At 36.5% G+C, this 12500-nt stretch overlaps 1 protein-coding gene across 1 annotated transcript in view; it reads right to left on the bottom strand.

The window, feature by feature from the left end:
- LOC135202989 (GTP-binding protein Rhes-like) overlaps positions 1-12500 on the bottom strand; it is a 93139-nt gene that overhangs the window by 8970 nt on the left and 71669 nt on the right. Inside the window, exons 3-5 of the mRNA XM_064232572.1 lie at positions 10289-10446; positions 9456-9642; positions 2988-3170 (exon numbers count right to left, since the gene is read on the bottom strand). Of these exons, the coding sequence (XP_064088642.1) occupies positions 2988-3170; positions 9456-9642; positions 10289-10446 (528 nt within the window). The remainder of the gene's footprint in view (positions 1-2987; positions 3171-9455; positions 9643-10288; positions 10447-12500) is intronic.

Raw genomic sequence — 12500 nt, 5'->3', positions numbered from 1 at the left:
ATTTTAGTTTTTCATTATTTTTTTCAAAATTGTCCTTTTATTTCAAAATTTTAATTTTTTTTTTTTCAAAACTGCCAATTGACATTTTTTTTGTCAAAATTGTCATTATTTTTAGTTTCACTATTTTCAAAACTGGCTTTTTTTTTTTTAAATTGTAATTTTCTTCACAATTTTTTTTTCGAAATTGTCATTATTTTCAAAATGTAATTTTTTAAAAATTGTCATTAGTCTAGAAATTTTCATTTTTTGAAAATTGTATACAAATTTTTTTCAAAATTATCATTATTATAGAAATTTTAATTTTTTGAAAATTGAATATAATTTTTTTTAAATTGTCATTCAAAAAATTTTCATTATTTGAAAACCATATAATTTTTTTCAAAATTGTTATTTAAAAAAAAAATTGTCATGATTTTCAAAATTGTCATTAGTTTCAGAATTGTAGTTTTTTAAGAATTGTCTATCAAAATTGTCATTATTTTCAAAATTGGAGTTTTTTTTTTTCCAAGATTTTCGTTTTTTTTCTTTTTCAAAATCGTGATGTATTCTGACGTCACACATTAGCCAGCTGAGTTATATATGTCTGTACATATGTATTCCCGTAGCATATCAAGGAATTTGGTAAGTATCTGTCAATGCAGAAAGTAGGTGACGCAATCATCAAATGAGAAAATGACCAGCTACCTATTTCCTAATTCATTTTGGCTTTTACGTGAATTACAGAACTTTCCATCCGCATTTTAACTTCAGTTTTCCTCTCCTTAAGTTTGTATGAGTGGAGAAACAGTTGGAACTCCTTTTAAAGTTATAAACTCGTAAAATTCTTTTATTAGAAAGCGGATCTATGGAAATAAGTTTTTTTCTCTTTCTCTCTGGCCTTATTTCTCTCTTATGAGAGCAGGTTAGAAAGTAGGTTAGATTAAGTAACCTGACTCAAAGTTAAGTATGAGTGTAACCAGCTCTAATATAGGGTGTCCATAAAGTTCCAGTGCCATTACAAGCAATAAATACTTGCAATGGAACTGGGACTTTATGGACACCCTGTATTTCAGTTAGTTTTTCGTAAACAAATCTATAAAGACCTATAGTAGATTCACATCAGCCGTGCGTTTGATGTCTAGGCCAGTCCCTCACGACGCTCCTGATTGGCTTGTTGATAAGCCAATGACAGGGCTGGAAACTCAGTCTCTCTCGAGAGAGAGTTCCAGGATGTATGTTCCATCTCTCCCGAGGGATACTTTTGAAAGACGTATCCCTCAGGAGAGGTGGAACATAGATCCTACCCATGTGAACACTCTCGAGAGAATGAGTTTCCAGCCCTGTGATTGGCTTATCAACAACCAATCAGGAGCGTCGTAAGGGACTGGCCTAGACATCAAATGCACGGTTGATGGGAATTTACTATAGTAACCTAACTCAGTATATACAAATTTTCTAGATGATTTATTAATACATTTACAAATACCTAGAACAAATTTATTGAATAAGATTCTTCTTACAAGAAGTAGGGTCTATATAAATAATTTTTTATATACAATTTCTTTCACCATATGGAAGTAGGTTAGGTTAGGTTAGGTAACTCCAAATATATAAATTTATCCTTTAATTTGAATGGAAATTAGGATGGAAGAATGGGAATATGGAAGGAGGTACAGTAAAAGCAACGAAAAGGGTTGCAGCTAGGGGCCGAAGGCACGCTGCATAGAACCTCAAGTAATGCCTACAGTGCAAAGCATGAGGTGCACTGACGGCACTACCCCGCTATGGAGTGTTTATTTATTGACTGCGTAATTCACTGGGCTGTTTTTCTTGTATTAAATATGTCCAAATAGTTTTTTTTTTCTTATATCTCAAAATTTTTAATTATCTTTCTGGGTCAACTGATTTACTGAATCATCTATATATATATATATATATATATAGATATATATATATATATATATATATATATATATTATATATTTATAATAACCTTGCTACTCTCAATTTCCGTTTCAGCGCTGAATGACCTCATAGGTCGCAGTGCTTGGCCTTTGGCCTGAATTCTGAATGGAGTTCAAAAAATAAATCAATCAATTACAGTTATAACAAGCTAATTAGAAGCTAAACATGAAGTGAAAATTGAAAAAAAACTAAAAAAATTGAAAAAGCTAAATCAAGTTTTAAAAAACTAAAAAATGAAAAAATTGAAAGAAAATTAAAAAATTGAAAAATAAAAAATTATAAAATAAACCAAAAAAATTGCAAAAAAAGAAAAAGACGAAAATGGAAGTGAACAGAAGCCAATTAAGTGACCAAAGCAAAAAGTATTCAGAAGATAATGTAGCCCCAGGTGAAATAAAGGGTATATATATTCTTCTTCTTCTTCTTCTTCTTCTTCTTCTTCTTCTTCTTCTTCTTCTTCTTCTTCTTCTTCTTCCTCTTTGTTAGGGGAAAAAGGGAGGGAACTCTGGTCCCGACCAATTACGGGGATTTTTGGACGTTTTCCCTTCATTATATTATTATTATCATTATTTTTCCTTTTTTTAGTTTTTTTTGTACCGGAAGGGAAGACCAGATTGGTGTATTTATATGCAAAGGCGTGTGTGTGTATTATATGCATATTGTATGCACATGTATACACACATGTATACGATATATATATATATATATACTATTATATATATATATATATATATATATATATATATATTATATATAAAGAGAGAGAGACACAGAGACAGAGAGAGCATGTCAGTTATTTCTATAAAACTTAAATAAACATAAACCAAATAACTATTATTTAGGCTTACATTCGAAAGCTTTCATTTTGCTATAGTTCCAGAATAGCAACGACAGAGAGAGAGAGAGAGAGAGAGCTTACAAAGTCCGTCAACATCAGCTGATGACAGTCACCCACGCAGGAAGAAAGGAAGCCAAAAAATAAACAAAAACAACTCAGAACCAACGAGATAAAGACGAATACGAAGAAGGAGAATTGAACTTACTGAGGCTGGCAGGGGCAGACCCTCTTGTGAAGGGCGGGCGACATTTCCATGGGCAGGTTGGCCAGGACGAACAGCTCGTAGAAGAGCTTGTCGACGTTGTACTCCTTCTTGGCCGAGGTGTCGACGTATCCACAGCAGCTGAGGGACGAGACGAACTCTTGGACCTCCTCGCACGTCACGCCTCTGCAAGAAGAAGAAGAAGCAATGTTTTGATTCGGTGCGATGACGTCACGATGTGTCAGTCTTGGTAAATGAGGATCGGTGTGATTCTTGATTTTCAGCGTTAGCTGGTGTTTGATAGCGTTAGTTTATATATTAAACATATGAATATAAAGCATATATATTTATAGGTGTTACTCTGTTGGGTATGTGCAAGGGTGCTTTCACATTAGTACATCAAAACGTGAGATAAGCAAACGTCGGTAATTCATCACAAACAAACGCTTCGCAGACAAGTTGAAAACAGTTCAGGTACCTGCTTCCAACTTGTTTGTGATGTGTATGTGACAAGTTGCTGACGGGTGCTTATGAGATTTTTGCTGGAGAGAGAGAGAGAGAGAGCTTAATGAAAGGCACGATAAGAACTGTATCTATATCTTAACATGGACTGAGAGAGAGAGAGGGTGAAAGGCACGATAATAACTGTATTTATATCTTAACATGGACTGAGAGAGAGAGAGGGTGAAAGGCACAATAAGAACTGTATTTTATATCTTAACATGGACTGAGAGAGAGAGAGAGAGAACAACAGTATCATCCAATTTATTCAGTCATCCATCATGAAAAAAAAACAAAAAAGTGTTGTTTCTCGAAACATCTGCATGGGTGTAAGAGGAGAACTTGACGATGGTAACTGTCGTCAGAACTTGTTGAAGCCACTAAATAGAATGTTGGAGTGTTGGAGAGAGGGTTGGGTGTTGGAGAGAAGGTTGGTGGAGGGAGGTATTTTTGGAGGATTATAAACAGCTTAAAATAGGTAGGAATAAATAAAAAGAGAGCTGAATGAGGGATACTAAAAAGGGCAAAATTAGTGGTTTTGTAATGAATTTGAAATGTTCAGAAGTGGTCTTATTAGAATGTTGGAGTGTTGGAGAGAGGGTTGGGTGTTGGAGAGAGGGTTGCCGGAGGGAGGAGGAGGGGGTGGGTTGGAGGAATATGAACAGCTGAAAAAAAGGGAGGAATAATAAAAAAAGAGAGCTGAATGAGGGATACTAAAAAGGTCATAAATAAAATGAGGGGTTTTGTAAGCAATGAGTTAGATCATTCATGAGAACAAATTATAAACAATTAGATTATTCTGTAAATAACTGTATGTTTGGAGAGAGAGAGAGAGGAGAAGAAGAAATAAGTTAGCTTTATGTTGATGAATACCAGATTCGTCCACACATACACAGTTTGAAATGGAACACAAGCAGGTGTTACCATATGAATTACTAAACGTTTTAGAGAGAGAGAGAGAGAGAGAGGGACATAAAAAATAGCCTGAGACGAAGGTTAGGGGGCCGGGAATAAAAAACCTTGGCAGTGTAAGTCATCAGAGGAATGCACCAGGAAGAACGGACAAAAAAAAAAAAAAATACTGTGGACGAGAGTTCCTCAAAGCCTAGTGAGTGTTGATGGAGAAAGGAGAGGCCGGGGTTGGGGTGGGGGGGGGGGGGGGGCACTGATTTGTGTTGTGCATGAATTTGCAAATAGATCTCTCTCTCTCTCTCTCTCTCTCTCTCTCTCTCTCTCTCTCTCTCTCTCTCATGTCCCAATGACATATATTCGGGGACGTGTATACGAATTTGAAACGAGTATTAATCCTTTGTGTAATAATGTAACTTAATGAAACTGTATATATATATATATATATATATATATATATATATATATATATATATATATGTATACATCTATATATATCTATATATATATATATATATATATATCTATATATATTATAGATATATATATATATTTAGATATATATATATAGATATATATATATATATATATATATATATATCTATATATATAGATATATGTATATCTATATATATCTGTATATATATATATATTATATATATCTATATATATGTATATATATAATGTGCATTAGAATATAAATATACAGTGATATTAGATCATCGTCATTGTACATAAAATCATTACTAAGCTCTCCCAGCCAACACCCTCCTCCTCTTCCAGCTATTCCTCCTCCTCCCCTCCTCCTCCTCCTCCTCCTCCTCCCTCAACCACCTTTAAGCAGTCCTCATCCCAACCATAATTGCTCTTAGGAAATTAACCAGCACTTTCAAAAGATCTCTCTCTCTCTCTCTCTCTCTCTCTCTCTCTCTCTCTCTCTCTCTCTCTCTCTCTTTATCAGTTTTTCTCCCCTAGTAACTCGTATTAATGAACATCTTTTCCGACTCGATGACATCAAAAGGGAATGTCAGATTTTTTTTTTTTTCACATAACAACGGAATCCTATAAGAAGGACTCGATCGAAGTCCTGCGAAGGATTCCTTCCCCTTAGAGGCAAAACAACTCATTGTCTTGACGTGAGAGATTTTTTTTTTTTTTGCTATTTTTTTTTTCTTTTCACTGGATTCTTGAATTCCACTGCAGCTCAGATAAGGAGGGACATATTTTCCTCTTTCTATAAAGTCTATACAAAGGTCATATCTCAAATATCTTCGATTCATTTAAACGAAAAAAAGAATAAACTCTATATTCAATAAAGAGGAATCTGTTCAGTGTCTATATCGTCTATACATCTCTATACAAAGTTCAGAAATCTTTGATTCATTTCAACGAAAAAAGAATAAATTCTATTTTACATATTGTCTATACGTCCATACAAAGATCAAATATCTTCGATTCATAAAAAAAAACGATTCTAAATTCAGTAAGAATGTAACTTTTCCTTTCCTTAACGTCTAGACATCTATTAAGAGATCAAATATATTGATTCAGGTCAGCGAAAGGATAGGAATCTTTTTTTTTTTTCAAGATCAAACACCTTCGGGATTTAGTTCGACAAACAGAGCAGAGCAGAGAGAGAGAGAAAAAAGTATAGAAGTGCTACATTCTCCTATAGGAAACTTCACCTTCATCTCGTCTTTAAAAAAAAAAAAAAAAAAGATCGAGAAATCCAGAGATATATAAAAAAGACAAAAGAAAAAAACTCCTTTAATAAATATCTCAGGCGTTGACTCCGATCTCTCCTGATTCCCGTTAATTACAAGCTATTCCAGGATCTTCTTAAGAAGCTGAGTAATTAGATCAGATGTTTTTTGTGTTTCGGTCCCCGTCGATGTAATTAGCCTGTTAATTATTTTTTTTTCTTTCCACGCTGCCGGATTCATCGTCGTCTGCAGGTGGTTGGTTCTTTCTGCCTGTGTCGTGACGGAGCGATGCACTGTAGGCATTACGTAAGGGTCTTTTGCAGCGTCCCTTTCTTAGGCTGCTAGCTGCTACCTCATTCATTCCTTTTACTGTACCTCCGTTCATATTCTCTTTTTTCCTTCTGGCTTTCCACCTTCTCAATCAAACTGCTTTGAGGTTTTCCTCCTGTTACACCTTTCAAAACCATTTTACTGTCAATTTCCCTGTTCAGCGCTGAATGACCTCATAGGTCCCAAACGCTCGGCCATTCGGCCTTAAATTCCATATTCTGTCCTTGATACTCGAAAGGTGTTCGTAAATATAAAAAAGTTTTCGATATTCACAGGGAAAGAAGTATGGAGTGGAGATCCCAGCTGTTAGGGTTCTTATGTGGAAGGAGAGAGAGGCTCTTGCAATACGACGTACATTGACGGGGCTAAATGACATCAGCTTCCTCCTCCTCCTCCTCCTCCTCCTCCTCCTCCTCCTCCTCCTCCTTCTTCTTCCTTCTTCTTCTTCTTCTTCTTCTTCTTCTTCTTAATGGCATCAGCTTTTAAATGGATAAAGGAACGTTTAAGATCGGGAGCAAAACGGATGTAGAAATGGTCATTTAGCTAATATTGTAAGCCTTACTTCTTCCTTACTACTTCTTTTTCTTCTTCTTCTTCTTAATAGCATCAGCTTTTGAATGGTTAAAGGAAATGTTTAAGAACAGAGGCGAATCTGATGTGGAAATGATAATTTAGCTAATATTCTAAACTTTACTCCTTCTTCTTCATCTTCATCTTCATCTTCTTCTTCTATTCCCGGAGAAAGTGTACTACTCGATGACTCGCTAAAATCATTATTTCCTTTCCACTTCATTAACATCAAAGTACAAGCCAGTGTTTATCTCACGTAAAATTCACGCCTTCGATTCGTCTTTGCTAACGAAAAACATTTAATTATTTTAGTCTTAAAACATCCAGCGGTATTTGAACCTTTCATTCCTGCTAACTAAAATAAATGAATAAATAAAATTATAAAAGAAGTTAAACTCACTGCTTTATGAAAGCTGACAGAACCCTCGACCTTTTTTACTTTATAAAACTAGGGGCACCAACAGACAGAGAGACAGTGCCCCTTCCCTGGATTGGCACTCTTGACACACTGTACCCTCCACGCCCCTGCCCCCCATCCGGCCTCACCCCCATTTGCGTAGCGGCCATGCCCGAAATAATCTTGGCACCTTTTAATATTTGCGATGACATGTGAAACTGGCGCAGCCTTCTCGACTGGGTGATTGATTGATTGGGAAGTCTCATGCCTGTTTGTGGCGTCACGGGTTCATAAGTGGACATTGACGTGTGGATTTTGAGGTAAAAAAATGTGTGGCCGTAAATATTACTTAAATTCATTTCTTCGTTACTATTTAAGCAATGGGAGTTGCCTGTAAACAGGTTTACTTTATTCTAAAGTTACGAGGTGGTACGTTTAGAATTTACTTACAATTTAGTTACTGACAATTAACTTCACTTTTTGTCACAATCCACTGGAGGTGCTATATGCCCCCCCCCCCCCCCCCCCCCAAAATTCAATACTGTCCTAAAGACATTGTTTCATGGACTTTCGAAAAGTCGTACGACGTATTTTACGTCATCTGTCAAATCTCAAAATGTAAGAAAGTCTTTTGTATTTCCTTAAATGATTAAAATTCATCCTGATATCAAGTGGGACCTTATCGTACCATCTTGAATCCACGCTGGACCATACCGCTCAGAAAACCTGATGAAGGCCATTGAGATTTGTCTTGAAAGACGTCATGTTTTCAAGGCCTGCTGACATCATGTTCGAGGTTATTGCACGTACTATCCTTGGGCAGCATGCAGGAAAGGCCTATGCGCAAGTATATAACAAAAAATCAGAGCACAAACACAAACAAACATTGACCAAACTTCACACGGAATCGACAGCTCGTTTGGGATTAAGAAATGTTGACCTCTGACATATTAAAAGGATTCGTTATTCGGAGGCTCACAAGACGATGTCACTCACATCATGAACCTCTCCTCTCTCTCTCTCTCTCTCTCTCTCTCTCTCTCTCTCTCTCTCCTTTCATACGATTTAATGTTTGTCTTTGTGATGGGCATTACAAGCTGACTGTTTTGAAAAGAGTAAAAATTACTTGGCAAAGATTCAGTAAGTCTCTCTCTCTCTCTCTCTCTCTCTCTCTCTCTCTCTCTCTCTCTCTCTCTCTCTCTGCAGGAAATGTCAAAGAGCAACTGCTAAGAGGTGCGAGGTTTGCTAAAAGCCTCTTTTACTCTCTCTGTCTCTCCCTCCCTCCCCTTCCTTCCTTCCTTCCTTCCTTCCATTTTCTGCCTCTTCCCCATCATCAATTATTCACCAGATCGATCCCATGCGGTCGGCGTTATCCTTCGAGAGACGTTGAATCGTAGCCAAGGTCAACTGTCGTCGGTGGGTTGTCGTCATGATTGTGTTGAGACAATGCAGTTTCTCTCTCTCTCTCTCTCTCTCTCTCTCTCTCTCTCTCTCTCTCTCTCTCTCTCTACTCTACTCTCCTCTATACTCTAGAAGATGTCTTAGCTATACAGAAAAAATTGGTTATGATTTATACATATTTGCAAGGCTTTCCAACCCGTGAAATAAGATTAAAGTTAGAGACCACATTATTCATCTATATTCTTACCTTCACTTCTGTGCAATTTTCTCCTTAACGTCATATCAGCCATCCAGAATCCAGACCCATATTAGTTATTAGTAAAAGTAACTAATCAGCTCTTAAATCCCACCAGAAGGTTACAATTCTTAAGTCTAATTCAGTTTCAAGATAAAAAAGATGAAGGTCGAATATACCCAGAACTGGTGGAACTATGGTGGAGCTACTCTACGTGCATTCAGTATCTCTCTCTCTCTCTCTCTCTCTCTCTCTCTCTCTCTCTCTCTCTCATGAAAAGCTGTCCCCTAATTCAGTTTCAATATAAAAAAGATGAAGGTCGAACCTACCCAGGACTGTTGGAGCTATGTTGGAACTATTCTACGTGTATTCAGCATCTCTCTCTCTCTCTCTCTCTCTCTCTCTCTCTCTCTCTGATACCTTACCTTTGCTCTCTGTCACACTTGTTGCCCGCGATGACCATTGGCACCCTGGGGGCTCCTCTCTTCTTCCTGCTGCCCGTCGAACTAGCTGAAGCCGATTGCTTGGTCTCCAATATCTGTTCCCGAAGACGCATGACCTCTTGCCAGGAGTCTCTCGAGTCCCAGGAGAAGACCAGGACGAAAAGGTCACCTTGGGGGGCAGGAGAAAGCACATACGATTTTGTTAATTGGTCATTGAGGGTCACTCATCTCTGGTGTAGGCCTAAGCGAGGTTGTCAAGGTCTGAAATGTCTTTATCTAACCTCTGCTGTGTCTTGATTTCGTGTCTTGTTTTGTTTTTGGCAGATATAGGCCTAAGTAAGGTTGCTAAGGTCTGAAGGGCCCCTATGTAGCCTCTAGTGTGTCTTGGTTTCTTATTGTTTATTTGGTTTTGGCAGATATAGGCCTAAGTGAGGTTGCCACTGGTGTGTCTTAATTTCGTGTCTTGTTTTTTTTTTTTTGTGTGGCAGATATAGGCCTAAGTGAAGTTGTCAAGGTCTGAAGGGTCTATATCTAGCCTCTGCTGTGCCTTAATTTCGTGTCTTGTTTTGTTTTTTGGCAGATATAGGCCTAAGAAAGGATGCTCGAGGTATACTTGTTGAGTGTTTCGTGCACGATAAGGCAAAGGCACAAGATTACAGAGACGAAATCAATCAGAATTGCTTATTTAACTTGATTGTTTGCAGGAAGCCCTAAACAAAGCTTTTTGCTTGTGGTAAGCGAAACGAGCGAGCTTTGAGAAGTCCTCCTCCTCTCCTCCTCCTCCTCCTCCTCCTCCTCCTCCTCCTCCTCCTCACCTGTTAGAAAGGACAGCCTCCTCATGGCGGGAAAGGGATGGTTTCCCGATGTGTCTAGAATGTCGAGCTGGTAGACGTCCCCGCGTATCCTGTACAGTTTCCTGTGGAAGTCCTCTATGGTCGGCGTGTAGGTGTCCTCAAACTTGTTGGTCAGGAATCTGCAGAAACAATTAAAAACATGTAGTTGTTGTTGGTCAGGAATCTATATAGAAAAAAGAAGGATTAAAAGCATAAAAGGATAAAAAGCATGTTGTAGTTTGGCCAGGAAACTGTGGAAACAGAATGAAAAGAATGTTGAAGGTGTTGGTCAGATATATTTGGAATAAAAGAATTAAAAGCATGTTTATTCGTTTGAAAATTGTAAGAAGTACTTTTCATAAAGGGTCTTAAATCATTGCGGAGAACTGTAGTATACATTAGTAAAAAAAAATATATATCTATATATATATATATATATATATATATATATATATATATATATATATATATATATATATGTGAATTTTTCACAAAGGTATTCATACGCATTGCCCAGCCATTCATTCAAAAATAAATAAAAATATATATGAATTTTTCACAAAGTTATTCATACGCATCGCCCAGCCATTCAGTCAAATAAAAAAAATTAAAATATTAATTTTTTACAAAGTTATTTCAGCGCTGAATGACCTCATAGGCCCCAGCGCTTGGCCCTCTGCCTAAATTGTATACTATATATTCTATAACTCTCGCGATGCAACTTTTTTGTTATGTTTAGAATTCGCCTAATTAATTCCACCATAACCAGACAACAACAAAAAACTATTTTTTTTTATAGAATTAGCTTAATTAATTCCACCATAACCAGCCAACATTAAAAAATAAAACATTAAACATTGCATGATGAAATGTTTGTGAGCGTGTAATTCCACCAGGTATACGCCTGGAACCATCAACGCTAATTATCCAACTCTCCCGTCCATTTTATTTCCAAGTAACAAAAGCAGGTCGAACTGCTATTTCGCTAAACGTGGAGGAAAGCGAATAAAGTTGGCGCCGCCCCCCAACCCACCCCGCCCCCCAGCACATACCAAAGTATATAGCTTTCTATAGCTCTCTAGAATGGAGAGGTATAGAGAGCGTAACACCCCACCCCCCTCCCCTGGTACTATTCAAGTTGAATCAAACTTCGGTTCTGGCTGAAGTTAATCGGGTAATGGATGTGTTTTCAGCGGTAAAGATGGTTCAGACCTTAGCGAACTCTTGTGCTCCTATTCATTTGAAAGTCTCTCTCTCGTTGAGAGGAGGACGAGCTGTGAAAATAATTGTCATTCTCGTTTTCTATATGTACGCCATTGCTCTCTGTATTCGCTTACAGTGCCTGTAAGTAAATACATTGTATTTTTTTTTATTGCTAGTTCTTCGCTTATAGTTGTTCCTGTGAGGAAACTATATGTACGCCATTACTCTCTGTATTCGCTTACAGTTCCTGTAATTAAATACATTCTGTATTTTTGTCATTGTTAATTCCTCTCTTATAGTTCCTGTGAGTAAATAAATTCTATATAGTTCCTGTAAGTGAATAAAGTCTATATAGTTCCTGTAAGTAAATACATTCTGTATATTTTTTATAGTTAGTTCCTCGCTTATAGTTCCTGTAAGTAAATAAATTCTATATATATAGTCCCCGTAGGTGAATAAAATTCTATATAGTTCCTGTAAGTCAATAAATTCTATATAGTTCATGTAAGTAAATACATTCTGTATTTCTTTATTGTTAGTTCTTCGCTTATAGTTCCTGTAAGTAAATAAATTCTATATAGTTCCTGTAGGTGAATAAATTCTATATAGTTCCTGTAAGTAAATAAATTCCATATAGTTCCTGTAAGTAAATACATTCTGTATTTTTTATTGTTAGTTCCTCGCTTACAGTTGCCGTAAGTAAATAAATTTTATATAATTTCTGTAAGTAAATAAATTCCATATAGTTCCTGTAAGTAAATACATTCTGTATTTTTTATTGTTAATTCCTAGCTTACAGTTCCTGTAAGTAAATAAATTCTATATAGTTCCTGTAAGTAAATACATTCTGTATTTTTTATTGTTAGTTCCTCGCTTACAGTTCCTGTAAGTATATACATTCCGTGCTTTTTTTATTGTTAGTTCTTCGCTTGTAGTTCCTGTAAATAAATACATTCTATATAGTTCCTGTAAGTAAATATATTCTATATAG

This window comes from Macrobrachium nipponense, chromosome 11, assembly GCF_015104395.2.
Source record: "Macrobrachium nipponense isolate FS-2020 chromosome 11, ASM1510439v2, whole genome shotgun sequence".
Classification (NCBI taxonomy): domain Eukaryota; kingdom Metazoa; phylum Arthropoda; class Malacostraca; order Decapoda; family Palaemonidae; genus Macrobrachium; species Macrobrachium nipponense.
The sequence above is the reverse complement of the archived record's forward strand: the minus strand, read 5'-3'. Positions and strand labels throughout refer to the sequence as shown.